Raw genomic sequence first — 20,730 nt, forward strand, 5'->3', positions numbered from 1 at the left:
AAGCCTCCCGGGATTCAAAATAGTTTTGCGTAGCCAATACTTATCAAATTTATTTTCTTTAAGAGGAAAATGTTGATTATCTTTATTTGAAACACGATAATATGAAGCTAGTTTTACGTTTTGAAATATGATTTAGCGTTACCTTGGGAAGCAATCACAAGGTTGCGACTTAAGTCTTTGGGTAAGCTAATGATATGGAGGACCTTGGGGAGGTCACAGGGGGAGTAGCCCCGCAGTAGGGTGATAGGGTAAGATACAGCTCAGCTCGCAATACAAGTTTTTAAATGCCGTTTTTCAGTCATAACCTTCGGAATTATAAAATGTATAAAAATTTGAAAAATATTTTTCCACAATTATTTGTATCAGAAAATTTAAAGTTTCTGTAAATAGACCAGGGTAGTTTGTAGCGCTACGGCCAAGCGTCCTAATTTGCTTATTATCGCTCCGACTTATCTTGTATAGAATAAAAACGTTTGGAAATGGTCTACGGATCTTAAATATGTTGTGTAAGGGGGGGGGGGTCCGGGGGGGCGCAGCCCCCTTGGGTAAGGACACTGCTTTTAGCATAGGTTAGGTGGGTTTTTTAAGTTAGCTTCTCCCGCCAAAATCGTTTATAGAAAGACGGCCACAGTTCAGAATATTCCCGTTTTCTACGGGATCTGGCCGTCACCCTACAAACGCTCCATAGACCAAACACACTTATTTTCCTCAATAAGAATATTGAACTTTAGTTAATATTTACCCTAGAGTACATACTGACTGCATTGGTCCAAACTACTGTACAGAGGCTCCTAGAACCAAAGTTGCTTATTTCAATGAATGAAACTATTCTTACTAATAACAGTCGGGGTTAGATTGACCTTTGAGGTCAGGTCAAGGCCTAACCCAATACTTCAAATCAATTTACTAGTAACGAAGGTAGTTCAAGATGTATTTTATGGCCACGGCACAGCAATTGAAATATATCTACTGCTTATAGTTATACACATTATCTCTTACTATGACTATGCCTATCCTATCTTAAAATAAAGATTTTTACTTATATAAAGCATAATATTATGTATCCTTAACCTAATCTTACACATTACTTTACTTTTTTTTTTTACTTTGACGGGTTTATTTCTCGCCCTCCATCAGACACCAAAGGTCTGTTCAGGCAGGCCTTGGTCTGAAAATAATTTCTTTCCAGTTAATATTTTGCTCTGTATCTTATCAGTTATTTCGCTACCATTTGTATTCCGGCTTAATAGTTTTCAGGTCACAATTATAACACTTTCTAAAAAGATAAGTCTTCAGGTTTTTCTTGAAAGCTGCCACGAGTTGCTAAGAATACCAGATAGCCGTCAAATTTAAAACAAATCAATTAGAATAAATTCTACTCACCTGCGGATGGCTAATCCATGCATCTTGAATAAGTTTAAGACTTGATTTTTAAGAGAGGCCATTATGAACTTCGTATTTCTTTAAATTTCTTAAAACGTTTTCACGGTGGCGCCAAAACTTCACTAGACTTACGATTCTTGCAATATTGCAAAGAAGTCAGACATACGTCAGTACTGTAATCAGTATCTAAAATAAATATTAATAAGTAACTAATTAAGTATTAAAATCTTCAATAATATGCAAGTGTCATCATTATGATTTTTTTACAAAGTTTCTAATACTGAAATCTTTCTACCCGGAGATAGCTACCCGAGGATAGCGTTATGTTCGGCTAGCAGTAAATAACTCTCTCGATTAGTAAGGCCAGGTATAATAACAGACGATGCTTTCGGATTTGTTTATCTGGAGGTATTTGTACACGAAAATACATGAAGAATGTTTGTATAGTGTTTCAATGTTCACTTATCTATTGAATATATCACTATTACAGTAGTAGACGTGTGGGTGGATGTATGATAGAGGCCACCTGTATGTATAGTGACGGTTGACGAAGAATAGGGCTGTTTAAGGGGCATGGCCGCATGGCTTGTAGGTTTGGTTAGAGGGGGTGAAATTAGTTAGTATCCCTTTTTTATGCACGTTTGGGGGAGCTGACCACTCATATATAATGGTCCCGACCTGTATCGATAGGCCCTTATTACTGATAATCATAATAGACCTATCACTGTATCAGTCCGTGACTGGACCCGTGGGTTTGAATGACTGCACAGACATTGAAAAAAAAAATTCTCATTCCTACATATTATTATTATTATTATTATTATTATTATTATTATTAGTATTATTATTTGCAAAGCTACACCCCTACTTGGAAATGCAGGATGCTAAGAGCCTAGGTGCTCCAATATTGAAAATACCCCAGTGAGGATAGGGAGCAAGGAAAAATAGAATATTTTGAGAACAGAAACATTAAGATAAATATCGCCTATATAAACAAAACAGGAGTAAGAGATTAAGATAGTGTGCCCGAGTGTACCTTCAATCAAGAGAACTCTACTCCAAGGTAGTGGAGGACCATGGTACAGAGGCTGTGGCACTACCCAAGAATAGAGAATATTGAAGTAAAATATTGTATAATATTGTATCTAACCCATTTCAGAATTTTGCGATAGAGGGGTAAAAATGGGTAATTTTCACTTTTTTGACTTTTCTCGACTTCAATACATATCTGGTTGCCAGACATAGAAACAATTTTTGCGCCACATTGAGTTGGTATAGAATTTGAGCCCCATACATAGTATAATCAGAATCATGAATAATATTGTATCTAACCCATTTCAGAATTTTGCATTAGAGGAGTAAAAATTGGTAAATTTCACTTTTTTGACATTTCTCAACTGATATACATATCTGGTTGCCAGACATAGAAACAATTTTTGCGCCACATTGAGTTGGTATAGAATTTGAGCCCCATACATAGTATAATCAGAATCATGAATAATATTGTATCTAACCCATTCCAGAATTTTGCGATAGAGGGGTAAAAATGGGTAATTTTAACTTTTTTTACTTTTCTCGACTTCAATACATATCTGGTTGCCAGACATAGAAACAATTTTTGCGCCACATTGAGTTGGTATAGAATTTGAGCCCCATACATAGTATAATCAGAATCATGAATAATATTGTATCCAACCCATTCCAGAATTTTGCGATAGAGGGGTAAAAATGGGTAATTTTCACTTTTTTGACTTTTCTCGACTTCAATACATATCTGGTTGCCAGACATAGAAACAATTTTTGCGTCACATTGAGTTGGTATAGAATTTGAGCCCCATACATAGTATAATCAGAATCATGAATAAAATTGTATCTAACCCATTTCAGAATTTTGCATTAGAGGAGTAAAAATTGGTAAATTTCACTTTTTTGACATTTCTCGACTGATATACATATCTGGTTGCCAGACATAGAAACAATTTTTGCGCCACATTGAGTTGGTATAGAATTTGAGCCCCATACATAGTATAATCAGAATCATGAATAATATTGTATCTAACCCATTCCAGAATTTTGCATTAGAGGAGTAAAAATTGGTAAATTTCACTTTTTTGACATTTCTCGACTGATATACATATCTGGTTGCCAGACATAGAAACAATTTTTGCGCCACATTGAGTTGGTATAGAATTTGAGCCCCATACATAGTATAATCAGAATCATGAATAATATTGTATCTAACCCATTTCAGAATTTTGCATTAGAGGAGTAAAAATTGGTAAATTTCACTTTTTTGACATTTCTCGACTGATATACATATCTGGTTGCCAGACATAGAAACAATTTTTGCGCCACATTGAGTTGGTATAGAATTTGAGCCCCATACATAGTATAATCAGAATCATGAATAATATTGTATCTAACCCATTTCAGAATTTTGCATTAGAGGAGTAAAAATTGGTAAATTTCACTTTTTTGACATTTCTCAACTGATATACATATCTGGTTGCCAGACATAGAAACAATTTTTGCGCCACATTGAGTTGGTATAGAATTTGAGCCCCATACATAGTATAATCAGAATCATGAATAATATTGTATCTAACCCATTCCAGAATTTTGCGATAGAGGGGTAAAAATGGGTAATTTTAACTTTTTTTACTTTTCTCGACTTCAATACATATCTGGTTGCCAGACATAGAAACAATTTTTGCGCCACATTGAGTTGGTATAGAATTTGAGCCCCATACATAGTATAATCAGAATCATGAATAATATTGTATCCAACCCATTCCAGAATTTTGCGATAGAGGGGTAAAAATGGGTAATTTTCACTTTTTTGACTTTTCTCGACTTCAATACATATCTGGTTGCCAGACATAGAAACAATTTTTGCGTCACATTGAGTTGGTATAGAATTTGAGCCCCATACATAGTATAATCAGAATCATGAATAAAATTGTATCTAACCCATTTCAGAATTTTGCATTAGAGGAGTAAAAATTGGTAAATTTCACTTTTTTGACATTTCTCGACTGATATACATATCTGGTTGCCAGACATAGAAACAATTTTTGCGCCACATTGAGTTGGTATAGAATTTGAGCCCCATACATAGTATAATCAGAATCATGAATAATATTGTATCTAACCCATTCCAGAATTTTGCATTAGAGGAGTAAAAATTGGTAAATTTCACTTTTTTGACATTTCTCGACTGATATACATATCTGGTTGCCAGACATAGAAATAATTTTTGCGCCACATTGAGTTGGTATAGAATTTGAGCCCCATACATAGTATAATCAGAATCATGAATAATATTGTATCTAACCCATTCCAGAATTTTGCATTAGAGGAGTAAAAATTGGTAAATTTCACTTTTTTGACATTTCTCGACTGATATACATATCTGGTTGCCAGACATAGAAACAATTTTTGCGCCACATTGAGTTGGTATAGAATTTGAGCCCCATACATAGTATAATCAGAATCATGAATAATATTGTATCTAACCCATTCCAGAATTTTGCATTAGAGGAGTAAAAATTGGTAAATTTCACTTTTTTGACATTTCTCGACTGATATACATATCTGGTTGCCAGACATAGAAACAATTTTTGCGCCACATTGAGTTGGTATAGAATTTGAGCCCCATACATAGTATAATCAGAATCATGAATAATATTGTATCTAACCCATTCCAGAATTTTGCATTAGAGGAGTAAAAATTGGTAAATTTCACTTTTTTGACATTTCTCGACTGATATACATATCTGGTTGCCAGACATAGAAACAATTTTTGCGCCACATTGAGTTGGTATAGAATTTGAGCCCCATACATAGTATAATCAGAATCATGAATAATATTGTATCTAACCCATTCCAGAATTTTGCATTAGAGGAGTAAAAATTGGTAAATTTCACTTTTTTGACATTTCTCGACTGATATACATATCTGGTTGCCAGACATAGAAACAATTTTTGCGCCACATTGAGTTGGTATAGAATTTGAGCCCCATAACAGTGATGACGACGACCCTACCGATGTTCCTGACGCAGGCCTTACTCAGGAGGATGCCTTTGACCCTTCTATCTCTGGAGGTTAGTATGAGAGAGAGAGAGAGAGAGAGAGAGAGAGAGAGAGAGAGAGAGAGAGAGAGAGAGAGAGATATATATCTGTTTTAAAAATTGTTTTTAAAAGTCTTGTTGTTATAAGGGTTCTTTAAATTTTGTTGCTCTTTAAATGGTGTGTAAACAATGGGTATTTTTAAAACTTATTTGTTTACTTGCATTCTCACTGACATACACATGCACACACATGCTCTCACACAAGCACACATTAATGCACTCACACATGCACACGCAAGCACACACAATGCACACACACAATGCACACACACATGCAGACCCACATGCACACACACAAGCACACATGCATGCACACACAAGCACACATGCATGCACAAACACAAGCACACATGATTCATTTACTGTTTCACTAATGTTACTTTATTCTTGTTTCAGCTCGCAAGGTCAATGTTGTCCCTCAGGAGATGCCTGTGGAAGAGGAAGCTGAGGTTGAGCATAAGAGGTCTCGTGCTGATGAATGGAAAAAGGACGACATTGATATCTAGTCCCTGCCAAACTTCATTCATCCACAGCCGGACTTTTTGAGGGAACCTTATGAATATTTCTCCCAGTTCTTCACAGCTGAATTGTGGGAACACATTGTGTTCCAATCCAACCTGTATTCAAGACAGAAGGATGTAAGTAGCAACTTCCACATATCAGAAGAGGATCTTATGGTTTTCCTTTGCCTCATCATGTACATGGGCCTGGTTTCCCTCCCTAGCATAGTCGACTTCTGGGCCGTGAAGACCAGGAGTCCTCAAGTTGCAGACTTCATGTCCAGGAACCGCTTGAAGTCAATTTGATCTTCCCTTCACTTCAACGACAATGACCAGGCAGCAACCACAGCCTCCCAAGATTGATTCTTCAAGGTGAGAGTCCCCTTCACCGAGGTCAAAAGAGTTCCTGAATTTCCCGAGACCCCTATCCACTCCATTGAAGTGATCGTCACCTACAAGGGCACAAGGGCCGGTAACCTTCACCAGCATGTAGCCAAGAAGCCTGACAAGTGGGGGTACAAGTTGTTCTGCCGCTCCAGCGTGGCTAGATTTGTGCTGGATGTACGAGGAATGCAAGGTGGCCCTATGCCTCACTAAAAGTAGGAATTGCTTTGCTTCCTTTCATAAGGTTTGTAAGTAAGTGTGTACTGTATGTTTCAATTTTTATAATTATGAGTAAGTTTTATTATATTTTGTGTATTTTTTTACTCTTTTTGTTTTGTATTGTATATTGTATTTCTTATATTAATTAAATTGTAAAGCCATCTCTGTGTTTCTGTTATACATTGGAATAAAAAAAAGTGATTCATCAATAATAATCATATGATTTGTGGGCAAATCAACTTTAGTATAAACATGAAAAAGTTTACCGTTATGGCCCAAACGATCCCATATGAGATGAGCATGGTCCGCCTAAACTTGCCCAAGTTACCTATATGGGATATTTTATTGCATGCAATTATTTCACTAATTTTGAAACTTTTTTGAAAATACATAGGAGTAAAAAGGTCTTGATATTTACCAATATAATAACCTACTAAAAGGATTTTTTAAAGTTTCCCATAAAACCTAGGGTGGACTTTAAAGGGATAATGTGTTTTACGATTGCTGTCGCAGTTACAGGAATATTAGAGTTGAAGTTCTGTCTTAGTAGGCTTGTTTCTGGACAATGCAATAGGTAGTGTTGCAGAGGTTCATCTGTCAGTTGCCGACAGTTGTTGTCTTTCCGGTCTGTTGTGCTGCTGTGGCCTTGTCGATATCGATGATGATTTGCCAGTTGCATAGATATCCTAGTTGCAGTCTGCAAATAATGACTGCAACTTAGCGGGGAATATTTCTTGTAATAGGATACGGGATTAGGTTAGTTGCTTTGATGTACCATTTGGCCAATCTGGAGCCATCAAGAAAGGCTAGCCTTACTTCACTTGTCTTTTGCATGTTGTAAAAGGCTATCCTTTGATTCTTGATGGTTTTCAGTGATGTTGAAGTGATATTGATTGTCTAGCACATTATTGCAGACTTGGCTAGGTAATCGGCCTCGTCATTTCCAATGATTCCAGTGTGTTGGAATTCAATTCAGGATGATCAGCCTATTGTTGCTTTGGTGACCTAATGCTAGATACAGTACTGAATTGCTGTGATTAGGTAGACATTTTCAGTGGGTTCTTTTTTGCTGAGAGCCCGAATGGCTCCTCTTGAATCCGTGTGGATTGTTGTATTTCATCCAGGTAGACTGGCCGAGTGTTCTAGGGCTTTTGGCAATCGCCACTAGCTCAGTTTGCAGGGTGGAGGCGTGGTTGGAAAGCCTCCAGTTTTCTCTGTAGCCTGATGGAGAAATGATTGTTGCTGCTGCTGCTGTTGCAAGGATATCATAATCCAGTGATCCATCAGTATAGCAGATGTTCAAGGCGTAGGTGTTGCCGATTGCATTTTCGGCTGCTGCTGTAAGTTGTTCTGGCGTGCAGAGAGCTTTGCTTGCTGCTGGGAGGATGGTAAAGTTGTACTGGAAGGGGTTTGGTGACCACGGGGCCGAAGTGATGTAGCCATTGTGCTTTTATTTCTTATAGGCTTCATTTTGCATTTGCATTCCTCTAAGTGTATCCAGCAGTCTCTTTGCGTGTGTCCTTGGAGGATCAATCTCCTCTGCCAAGGATAAGGTGTCAATTGAGGTTGTTGTTCAGAAGTCTCTGTCTGCTTTGAATGACTTGAATATAATGCTGCAATTTCTGATATCTATCCTAGCCGAAATGAAAATTTGTTTAGTTTCATCTCTTTAGAAGCAGTCTTCGCCATATTTGAGAGCTTCTGATGAGTCTCATGACATTGTTTCGTACCACTTCTAAGGAAGCTTTTTGAGTTTCACTCACTGAGGTGACTGTAGGTGCTGCATAGTCGATGTGGGATTGAATTGTTAAATGTAGAACAGCCTTAGGAGGCTGTTTGATACTCCTTATTTAAGGGAGTCCGTTCATTTTATGGCTGAGAGGCGAATTTTTGTTTTCTCTCTGAAATAGGTTAATTCGCTGGTAGGTAATAGAGTTTTATTGATGATTACTCCTAGATACATAAAATGGGGGATAAAAATAAGTAATTTTCATGTTTTTTACTTTTATTGAAAAAATAATAATCTCTGTCAGACGTAGAAATAATATTTTCGACATATTGGGATGGTATAAAAATTAAACCACATACGTAGTATAATAAAAATTATGTATAATATTGTATCTAACCCATTTCAGAATTCTGCAGATTGAGGGGTAAATATGGGTAGTTTTCAAGTTATTTTTTACTTTTCTTGAAAAAAATACATATCTGGTTGCCAGACAGAAATGATTTTTGCGCAGCATTGACTTGGTATATAATTTGATCCACATACATAAGTTTAAACCAAATCTTGTATAATATTGTAGATAACCCATTTCAAAATTCTGCAGACTAAGGGGTAAAAATGAGTAATTTTCACATTTTTTACTTTTCCCAACTAAACTACATCTGGTGGCCAGACATAAAAATAATTTTGAAGACTCATTGAGCTTGTATAGAACTTGAACCACATACATAGTATAATGAGAATCTTGTATAATATTGTATCTAACCCATTTCAGAATTCTGCAGATTGGGGGATAAAAATGGGTAATTTTCACTTTTTTTACTTTTCTCGAAAAATGTTATTTTCAATAGTAAAATAAATTTTTGAATATACTTACCCGATAATCATGTAGCTGTCAACTCCGTTGCCCGACAGAATTCTATGGAGGGATACGCCAGCTATCACAATACTAGAAGGGGGTGTACTTACCAGCGCCACCTGTGGCCAGGTACTCAAGTACTTCTTGTTGACACCTCCTCAATTATTCCTCGGTCCCACTGGTTCTCTATGGGGAGGAAGGGAGGGTCAATTAAATCATGATTATCGGGTAAGTATATTCAAAAATTTATTTTACTAATGAAAATAACATTTTTCAATATTAAACTTACCCGATAATCATGTAGCTGATTCACACCAAGGGGGGTGGGTGAAAACCAGTGTGCAAGATTAAAGGATAGCTAAGTATCCCATATTTCATATAACAGTTATCTCAAATAACAATGAAATAATAAGTACCTGGTAAGGAAGTCGAATTGAACCGTTACTCTGCCTCTTTTTTAAGTTCGTCTTCCTTACTGAGCGCAGCGTTCCTCTTGGAGGCTGAATCAACCCAAAGGTGCTAAAGTATACAGGGCTGCAACCCATACTAAAGGACCTCATCACAACCTTTAACCTCGGCGCTTCTCAAGAAAGAATTGACCACCCGCCAAATCAACAAGGATGTGGAAGGCTTCTTAGCCGACCGTACAACCCATAAAAAGTATTCAAGAGAAAGGTTAAAAGGTTATGGGATTATGGGAATGTAGTGGCTGAGCCCTCGCCTACTACTGCATTCGTTGCTACGAATGATCCCAGGGTGTAGCAGTACTCGTAAAGAGACTGGACATCTTTGAGATAGAATGATGCGAACACTGACTTGCTTCTCCAATAGGTTGCATCCATAACACTCTGCAGAGAATGGTTCTGTTTGAAGGCCACTGAAGTAGCCACAGCTCCCACTTCATGTGTCCTTACCTTCAGCAAAGCAAGGTCTTCTTCCTTCAGATGAGAAAGTGTTTCTCTAATCAGAAGCCTGAATAGTAAGAAACTGAGTTCTTAGAACTTGGAAAAGAAGGTTTCTTGATAGCACACTATAAGGCTTCTGATTGTCCTTGTAAAGGTTAAGACCTTTTTAGATAGTACCTAAGAGCTCTAACTGGGCAAAGTACTCTCTTCAGATCATTCCCCACCAAGTTGGACAGGCTTGGGATCTCGAACGACTTAGGCCAAGGACGTGAAGGAAGCTCGTTTAGCAAAAACCGAGCTGCAAGGAACATGTAGCCGTTACAGATGTGAAAACAATGATCCTGCTGAAGGCGTGGATCTCACTTACTCTTTTAGCTGTTGTCAAGCACACGAGGAAAAGAGTTTTTAATGTGAGGTCCTAAAAAGAGGCTGATTGGAGAGGGTCAAATCTTGATGACACAAGGAACCTTAGGACCACGTCTAGATTCCAGCCTGGAGTGGACAACCGACGTTCCTTTGAGGTCTCAAAAGACCTAGGGAGGTCCTGTAGATCTTTGTTGGTGGAAAGATCCAAGCCTCTGTGGCGGAAAACCGCTGCCAACATACTTCTGTAACCCTTGATCGTAGGAGCTGAAAGGGATCTTACTTTCCTTAGATATAACAGGAAGTCAGCAATCTGGGTTACAGTGGTACTGGTTGAGGAAACTGCATTGGTCTTGTACCAGCTACGGAAGACTTCCCCTTGAGACTGATAGATTCTTAGAGTGGATGTTCTCCTTGCTTTGGCAATCGCTCTGACTGCCTCCTTCGAAAAGCCCCTAGCTCTTGAGAGTGTTTCGAAAGTCTGAAGGCAGTCAGACGAAGAGCGTGGAGGATTGGGTGTACCTTCTTTACGTTAAGCAAAATTAAGAAAGAGAGTCTATACTCTCTTAGACACCAACACTTCCGTCTAAGGGAAGGGTCGGCCATTGAAAGGTGAACGAGAGTTCATACTCTCTTCGTCACCATAATTAATCAAATTAATTCCAAAAGCTAACTAAGCTAATATAGAAGTTTCCAGTAAAGCGACAGCCGAAATCAAAGAGAAATACTTCACCAAAGTCGTGAAAATACTCCAAGAACATAAGCGTATCCCAGAACGTCTTGCCGGATAGCACGACAGAGGAATAATTGAGGAGGTGTCAACAAGAAGTACTTGAGTACCTGGCCACAGGTGGCGCTGGTAAGTACACCCCCTTCTAGTATTGTGATAGCTGGCGTATCCCTCCATAGAATTCTGTCGGGCAACGGAGTTGACAGCTACATGATTATCGGGTAAGTTTAATATTGAAAAAATACATCTCTGGTTGCCAGACAGAAATGTTATTGGCAATTTGAGTTTACATTTAACCTATTAATATACAGTATGACTCATATGTTTGCTTGGAAATCATTTTAACTCAAGATAATTTTTTATTATAGTACTTTAATTATAGCAAAAATTACATTGACTATAAATTTCAATCAAAAGGCCATCTTTATACTTAAAGGTGTTTTTTTTTTTTTTAACCAAAAAAATATTATTGGATATTTGAATTTATATTTAACCTAACAATACATGACTTGACTGTTCACATGTAAATACCATTGAGTCAAGATGATTTTTTTTTCAGTATAATACTTCAATAAATATTATGGGGTGATCTGGTAGCAGCAGCATCTGAGGTGATCTGGTGTCAGCGGCATGTGGCGTGCCCTCTTGGCAGTGGCATCTTGCATGACCTGGTGGCAGCGGCATCTGGCAAAAATCACCTTGACTATAAATTTCAATCAAAAGGCCATCTGTATACTTAAAGGTGCTTTTTTGAACCACAAAAATATTATTGGACATTTGAATTTTTATTTAACTTTACAATACATGACTTGACTGTTCACATGTAAATACCTTTTGAGTCAAGATGATTTTTTTTTTCAGTATAATACTTCAATAAATATTATGGGGTGATCTGGTAGCAGCAGCATCTGAGGTGATCTGGTGTCAGCGGCATGTGGCGTGCCCTCTTGGCAGTGGCATCTTGCATGACCTGGTGGCAGCGGCATCTGGCAAAAATCACCTTGACTATAAATTTCAATCAAAAGGCCATCTTTATACTTAAAGGTGCTTTTTTGAACCACAAAATATTATTGGACATTTGAATTTTTATTTAACTTTACAATACATGACTTGACTGTTCACATGTAAATACCTTTGAGTCAGGATGATTTTTTTTTTCAGTATAATACTTCAATAAATATTATGGGGTGATCTGGTAGCAGCAGTATCTGGGGTGACCTGGTGACAGCGGCATCAGTCATGACCTGGTGGCAGCGGCATCTGGCAAAAATCACCTTGACTATAAATTTCAATCAAAAGGCCATCTTTATACTTAAAGGTGCTTTTTTGAACCACAAAATATTATTGGACATTTGAATTTATATTTAACTTCACAATACATGACTTGACTGTTCACATGTAAATACCTCCGAGTCAAGATTATTTTTTTTTCAGTATAATAATACAACATAAATATACCAAGGCACCTCCCCCAATTTTGGGGGGTTGCCGACATCAACAAATGAAACAAAACAAAAAGGGGACCTCTACTCTCTACGTTCCTCCCAGCCTGACAAGGAACCCAACCGAGTTCAGCTGGTACTGCTAGGGTGCCACAGCCCACCCTCCCCCGTTGTCCACCACAGATGAAGCTTCATAATGCTGAATCCCCTACTGCTGCTACCTCCGTGGTCATCTAAGGCACCGGAGGAAGCAGCAGGGCCTACTGGAACTGCGTCACAATTGCTCGCCATTCATTCCTATTTCTAGCACGCTCTCTTGCCTCTAATGCAAAATTCTGGAATGGGTTAGATACAATATTATTCATGATTCTGATTATACTATGTATGGGGCTCAAATTCTATACCAACTCAATGTGGCGCAAAAATTGTTTCTATGTCTGGCAACCAGATATGTATATCAGTCGAGAAATGTCAAAAAAGTGAAATTTACCAATTTTTACTCCTCTACTGCAAAATTCTGGAATGGGTTAGATACAATATTATTCATGATTCTGATTATACTATGTATGGGGCTCAAATTCTATACCAACTCAATGTGGCGCAAAAATTGTTTCTATGTCTGGCAACCAGATATGTATATCAGTCGAGAAATGTCAAAAAAGTGAAATTTACCAATTTTTACTCCTCTAATGCAAAATTCTGAAATGGGTTAGATACAATATTATTCATGATTCTGATTATACTATGTATGGGGCTCAAATTCTATACCAACTCAATGTGGCGCAAAAATTGTTTCTATGTCTGGCAACCAGATATGTATATCAGTCGAGAAATGTCAAAAAAGTGAAATTTACCAATTTTTACTCCTCTAATGCAAAATTCTGGAATGGGTTAGATACAATATTATTCATGATTCTGATTATACTATGTATGGGGCTCAAATTCTATACCAACTCAATGTGGCGCAAAAATTGTTTCTATGTCTGGCAACCAGATATGTATAACAGTCGAGAAATGTCAAAAAAGTGAAATTTACCAATTTTTACTCCTCTAATGCAAAATTCTGAAATGGGTTAGATACAATATTATTCATGATTCTGATTATACTATGTATGGGGCTCAAATTCTATACCAACTCAATGTGGCGCAAAAATTGTTTCTATGTCTGGCAACCAGATATGTATAACAGTCGAGAAATGTCAAAAAAGTGAAATTTACCAATTTTTACTCCTCTAATGCAAAATTCTGAAATGGGTTAGATACAATATTATTCATAATTCTGATTATACTATGTATGGGGCTCAAATTCTATACCAACTCAATGTGGCGCAAAAATTGTTTCTATGTCTGGCAACCAGATATGTATATCAGTCGAGAAATGTCAAAAAAGTGAAATTTACCAATTTTTACTCCTCTAATGCAAAATTCTGGAATGGGTTAGATACAATATTATTCATGATTCTGATTATACTATGTATGGGGCTCAAATTCTATACCAACTCAATGTGGCGCAAAAATTGTTTCTATGTCTGGCAACCAGATATGTATATCAGTCGAGAAATGTCAAAAAAGTGAAATTTACCAATTTTTACTCCTCTAATGCAAAATTCTGGAATGGGTTAGATACAATATTATTCATGATTCTGATTATACTATGTATGGGGCTCAAATTCTATACCAACTCAATGTGGCGCAAAAATTGTTTCTATGTCTGGCAACCAGATATGTATATCAGTCGAGAAATGTCAAAAAAGTGAAATTTACCAATTTTTACTCCTCTAATGCAAAATTCTGAAATGGGTTAGATACAATTTTATTCATGATTCTGATTATACTATGTATGGGGCTCAAATTCTATACCAACTCAATGTGACGCAAAAATTGTTTCTATGTCTGGCAACCAGATATGTATTGAAGTCGAGAAAAGTCAAAAAAGTGAAAATTACCCATTTTTACTCCTCTAATGCAAAATTCTGGAATGGGTTAGATACAATATTATTCATGATTCTGATTATACTATGTATGGGGCTCAAATTCTATACCAACTCAATGTGGCGCAAAAATTGTTTCTATGTCTGGCAACCAGATATGTATAACAGTCGAGAAATGTCAAAAAAGTGAAATTTACCAATTTTTACTCCTCTAATGCAAAATTCTGAAATGGGTTAGATACAATATTATTCATGATTCTGATTATACTATGTATGGGGCTCAAATTCTATACCAACTCAATGTGGCGCAAAAATTGTTTCTATGTCTGGCAACCAGATATGTATATCAGTCGAGAAATGTCAAAAAAGTGAAATTTACCAATTTTTACTCCTCTAATGCAAAATTCTGGAATGGGTTAGATACAATATTATTCATGATTCTGATTATACTATGTATGGGGCTCAAATTCTATACCAACTCAATGTGGCGCAAAAATTGTTTCTATGTCTGGCAACCAGATATGTATATCAGTCGAGAAATGTCAAAAAAGTGAAATTTACCAATTTTTACTCCTCTAATGCAAAATTCTGGAATGGGTTAGATACAATATTATTCATGATTCTGATTATACTATGTATGGGGCTCAAATTCTATACCAACTCAATGTGGCGCAAAAATTGTTTCTATGTCTGGCAACCAGATATGTATAACAGTCGAGAAATGTCAAAAAAGTGAAATTTACCCATTTTTACTCCTCTAATGCAAAATTCTGAAATGGGTTAGATACAATATTATTCATGATTCTGATTATACTATGTATGGGGCTCAAATTCTATACCAACTCAATGTGGCGCAAAAATTGTTTCTATGTCTGGCAACCAGATATGTATATCAGTCGAGAAATGTCAAAAAAGTGAAATTTACCAATTTTTACTCCTCTAATGCAAAATTCTGGAATGGGTTAGATACAATATTATTCATGATTCTGATTATACTATGTATGGGGCTCAAATTCTATACCAACTCAATGTGGCGCAAAAATTGTTTCTATGTCTGGCAACCAGATATGTATAACAGTCGAGAAATGTCAAAAAAGTGAAATTTACCAATTTTTACTCCTCTAATGCAAAATTCTGAAATGGGTTAGATACAATATTATTCATGATTCTGATTATACTATGTATGGGGCTCAAATTCTATACCAACTCAATGTGGCGCAAAAATTGTTTCTATGTCTGGCAACCAGATATGTATATCAGTCGAGAAATGTCAAAAAAGTGGAATTTACCAATTTTTACTTCTCTAATGCAAAATTCTGAAATGGGTTAGATACAATATTATTCATGATTCTGATTATACTATGTATGGGACTCAAATTCTATACCAACTCAATGTGGCGCAAAAATTGTTTCTATGTCTGGCAACCAGATATGTATAACAGTCGAGAAATGTCAAAAAAGTGAAATTTACCAATTTTTACTCCTCTAATGCAAAATTCTGAAATGGGTTAGATACAATATTATTCATGATTCTGATTATACTATGTATGGGGCTCAAATTCTATACCAACTCAATGTGGCGCAAAAATTGTTTCTATGTCTGGCAACCAGATATGTATATCAGTCGAGAAATGTCAAAAAAGTGAAATTTACCAATTTTTACTCCTCTAATGCAAAATTCTGAAATGGGTTAGATACAATATTATTCATGATTCTGATTATACTATGTATGGGGCTCAAATTCTATACCAACTCAATGTGGCGCAAAAATTGTTTCTATGTCTGGCAACCAGATATGTATATCAGTCGAGAAATGTCAAAAAAGTGAAATTTACCAATTTTTACTCCTCTAATGCAAAATTCTGAAATGGGTTAGATACAATATTATTCATAATTCTGATTATACTATGTATGGGGTTCAAATTCTATACCAACTCAATGTGGCGCAAAAATTGTTTCTATGTCTGGCAACCAGATATGTATTGAAGTCGAGAAAAGTCAAAAAAGTGAAAATTACCCATTTTTACCCCTCTATCGCAAAATTCTGAAATGGGTTAGATACAATATTATACAATATTTTACTTCAATATTCTCTATTCTTGGGTAGTGCCATAGCCTCTGTACCATGGTCCTCCACTACCTTGGAGTAGAGTTCTCTTGATTGAAGGTACACTCGGGCACACTATCTTAATCTCTTACTCCTGTTTTGTTTATATAGGCGATATTTATCTTAATGTTTCTGTTCTCAAAATATTCTATTTTTCCTTGCTCCCTATCCTCACTGGGGTATTTTCAATATTGGAGCACCTAGGCTCTTAGCATCCTGCATTTCCAAGTAGGGGTGTAGCTTTGCAAGTAATAATACTAATAATAATAATAATAATAATAATAATAATAATAATATGTAGGAATGAGAATTTTTTTTTTCAATGTCTGTGCAGTCATTCAAACCCACGGGTCCAGTCACGGACTGATACAGTGATAGGTCTATTATGATTATCAGTAATAAGGGCCTATCGATACAGGTCGGGACCATTATATATGAGTGGTCAGCTCCCCCAAACGTGCATAAAAAAGGGATACTAACTAATTTCACTCCTTACCAAACCTACAAGCCATGCCCCTTAAACAGCCCTATTCTTCGTCAACCGTCACTATACATACAGGTGGCCTCTATCATACATCCACCCACACGTCTACTACTGTAATAGTGATATATTCAATAGATAAGTGAACATTGAAACACTATACAAACCTTCTTTATGTATTTTCGTGTACAAATACCTCCAGATAAACAAATCCGAAAGCATCGTCTGCAACTACCTGGCCTTACTAGTCGATAAACATTTCTTATGTTCAGGTACTATCTTCGGATAGAAAGATTGTACCGTTTCTAATATACCGTTGAGTAATCATTGTTGTAAACAACTTAGAACCTTTAATTTCAAGTGATGGAAAAATCATTATTTTTTTTTCTCCAATACAGCTAGATTCCGTTAAGATTAAAAATAAATAAGAAATAAATATTTACGTTACACCTACAATTAACAAAATCTATGTGGAGAAATAAACTATTTATTTCTATAGGTAGAGAAAGCTAGCAATTACGAACTTACGCATAGCAAACAATCGATAGTCTTATCACGAAAAATAAAAATAATTTCATCGACTTATTAAGAAAAAAAATATTGGTAGGAAAATTCTAATACAGTAAAGTAAAATAATCAATTACTCGATCAATCTCATCTAATGGGAAAACGAGCTCTCTCCGTTGCTCAATATTCTTATTTAGATTATTAACAATTCCTTCGTAGGCCAATAAACAAGGAAATTATACTAGATTAGTCATAATAATGAAAATAAATTAATTATTATATGAATTTCAATAAAATAAAATAAAATAAATTGATCAATCTCCTCAAATGGGAAAACGAGCTCTATCCGTGGCTCAATCTTTTCATTCGATTATCAACAAATCCTTCGTTGCTCGATAGCTTTAGTGCAAAGTGCTGATTGTCGGCGTTGCTCAGTGTCTAAATTATATATATATTTCTTCTTAAACTATGACATCTAAAACATGGAGTAACTTTTGGGGCTCTCGTTTTGTGAAAGCCCCTTTACAAAATGGCATTGGGAGATATGTTCCCCAGCTTGCAAGGATTACCTTGAAGTTCTGTAAAAATCATGGCGATAGCAGAGGAATGAGGTAGGGACCGTAACTGATTTTTTTTTTTTTTTTTTTTTTTGTAATTTAGTGTACTGTAGATCTTGGTCTAGTCTCTCAGTTAATGTTTGCTGTATAAGGTCAATAATTGAAATGTTATTTAATTAACCCACCTTCCTCGGAAGATCACGGCACTCCATGTTAGGTTAGGAAGAAATGACAGATATCGCTGTATACTAATGCAGTAAATTATTATAATTGATATTTAGGGTAAATTTTTAGTTTCAGCCAAATTTGGAAAAATGCAATAAAAATATATTTGTTGCATCAGAAATAGTGTGGTTTCAATGAATTTAACGTTTATTTTGACTGCAAACCAACCGATTTAGAGATTTACTATGTATACCCTAGTTCATCCCACCAATTATGGGGGACACCCTTTGGGAACCGGGATTTTGGGTGGGGGAAGGGGGGGGAGGGTGTTGGGGCATTGAATGATATTTGCAATAAATGAATAATTAATGTTCCAGCACCCCTCCCCCATACCCCTAACTAGGCCTACCGGGGGGAGGGGGGTAGGGCCCCCCAGCGACCCCCCCTTAAAGCCACAGTAATTTTCAGGGCACCACAGAACCTAACAAACCCACCTAACCTAACCTAGGGGCCCTGTACCCCTACCGGGGGGGGCTACGCCCCCCTTGCGACCCCCCCTTAAGGCCACAGTAATTTTCAGGGCACCACAGAACCTAACAAACCCACCTAACCTAACCTAGTGGCCCTATACCCTTACCGGGGTGGGCTTCGCCCCCCCTGCGACCCCCCCTTATGGCCACAGTAATTTTCAAGGCACCACAGAACCTAACAAACCCACCTAACCTAACCTAGGGGCCCTGTACCCCTACCGGGGGGGGCTTCGCCCCCCCTGCGACCCCCCCTTAAGGCCACAGTAATTTTCAGGGCACCACAGAACCTAACAAACCCACCTAACCTAACCTGGGGCCCTGTACCCCTACCGGGGGGGCTTCGCCTCCCCTGCGACCCCCCCTTTAACCAGGGGTAAATTTGAATATATATATTTTGTTAAATCACTTCTTACCTTAAACGGAAGATGACGATGAAGATGTGGAAGGTTGTGGTTGACCCTCTTCTGAATCATCAAGTACTGGAATACGTTCAGATTTGGTACAATACCACACATGTCTATCCTCACGAAAATGTAAAGGCGAATCACATTTACCACACTGGACACTTAAAGGTAATACGGAATGCTCCCTTAGAAAACGATTCACTACTTCAGGAGTTCCATTATAATTCCCATGAAATCGGCCGATCACATCAAAATAGGAATAACGACATATTTCACACAACCGTACCGGAGGATCCATGACACTTAAGTGACGTGTGATGAAAATATAGAAACCGGAACTTTTGAAAACCGAAAACAAACGACAATCACGGGTTTCTCCCATAATGAAATAGGGAAAAAAACAAAATACTATCGTTTACAATGTTGTATTGCACGAAAAACAGATCCTTGAAACAAGACTGAGAGACCAATGAATCGTCCAATAATAACCCTTGAAAAGAACCCAGTAGTATTTAGATTGGAGGAGCAAATGCGCATTCAAGTAAATATTGTCACATTACGCAATGGGGCGGAGCCAAGTAAGATGAAAACAGACATACAAACGAACAAGAGCTAGGTCCCGTGGCAGCGTAAAGGTATACAAAACACTTAGAAATAAAATGCAGACCTACAATTACTGAAATAATTATCTCTGTAAGTAGACATCAGCGTCAATAATGTATTGAGAGAAAGTTTTTTGTTATCACGTGCTTTACTAGGAAAATATATTAATATAATACATTTCCCAATTTGGTTGAATCTAAAACTTTACCATATTGAGTATGTAGTTTAACTACCATAGCGCCCCCCCCCCCCACATTTCATCCTATTAGTGCTGTAAAACAAGATTGCATACAATAGAAGTTACGGGGGCCCTTGTTTATAAGCAGCCAGATCCTCCCGTGTGCATTAAAAATGGATATTAACTAACCTTAACTGTCCATCCTAACCTAAACTACAAGCAGTTTCCCTATCTAACAGGAGCGGGGGCTAACGCCCTCCCCCCCCCCCTTACACTGCTGTATTCTAAGTCTGCCGAATTATACAAACAGGTGGCTCCTATCATACGTACACCCCAAAGTTACTTACCTGTGAAGGTCAGAGGGTCATTAATTCATAACCAGGGAAAATTATTGAAATATCTTAAATATCAATTGTTCCTACATATATAAAAACCTTTCATCCTATAAAATAAGCTGTTAAAATCGTTGAGAAGGATGTTAACAACAGGTGATAAGCACAGCTGAGTAGCCCCAGCCACTTTTGTCAACAACTTCACTTTTATTTGCGATTACATGAAGTATATACATATTGTTGCATCCTATCTCAATCTGTTAAATTTTTTATGGAGCCTTTGTATAACGACG

At 37.0% G+C, this 20,730-nt stretch overlaps 1 protein-coding gene and 2 long non-coding RNA genes across 4 annotated transcripts in view; 1 reads left to right on the forward strand and 2 right to left on the reverse strand.

Annotated features, from left to right (window-relative positions):
• Window positions 1-1,640, reverse strand: part of PolE2 (DNA polymerase epsilon subunit 2) — a 149,581-nt gene extending 147,941 nt beyond the window's left edge. Inside the window, exon 1 of one of the 2 annotated variants that reach the window (XM_068353918.1) lies at window positions 1,384-1,640. In XM_068353918.1, coding sequence (XP_068210019.1) covers window positions 1,384-1,445 — 62 coding nt within the window. In that variant the 5' untranslated portion in view covers window positions 1,446-1,640. The remainder of the gene's footprint in view (window positions 1-1,383) is intronic. The other variant, XM_068353917.1, reaches the window with a different exon arrangement.
• Window positions 1,641-5,404: 3,764 nt separating this feature from the next.
• On the forward strand, window positions 5,405-6,778 carry LOC137623814 (uncharacterized). Its single transcript, XR_011040647.1, has 2 exons — window positions 5,405-5,487; window positions 5,911-6,778. It is a non-coding gene; the product is annotated as an uncharacterized lncRNA (long non-coding RNA).
• Window positions 6,779-11,422: 4,644 nt separating this feature from the next.
• On the reverse strand, window positions 11,423-17,467 carry LOC137623815 (uncharacterized). Its single transcript, XR_011040648.1, has 4 exons — window positions 17,329-17,467; window positions 12,333-12,460; window positions 12,032-12,186; window positions 11,423-11,884 (listed from the first exon to the last, which is right to left on the reverse strand). It is a non-coding gene; the product is annotated as an uncharacterized lncRNA (long non-coding RNA).
• Between the last annotated feature and the right edge of the window lie 3,263 nt (window positions 17,468-20,730).

This window comes from Palaemon carinicauda, chromosome 30 (assembly GCF_036898095.1).
Source record: "Palaemon carinicauda isolate YSFRI2023 chromosome 30, ASM3689809v2, whole genome shotgun sequence".
Taxonomy (NCBI): domain Eukaryota; kingdom Metazoa; phylum Arthropoda; class Malacostraca; order Decapoda; family Palaemonidae; genus Palaemon; species Palaemon carinicauda.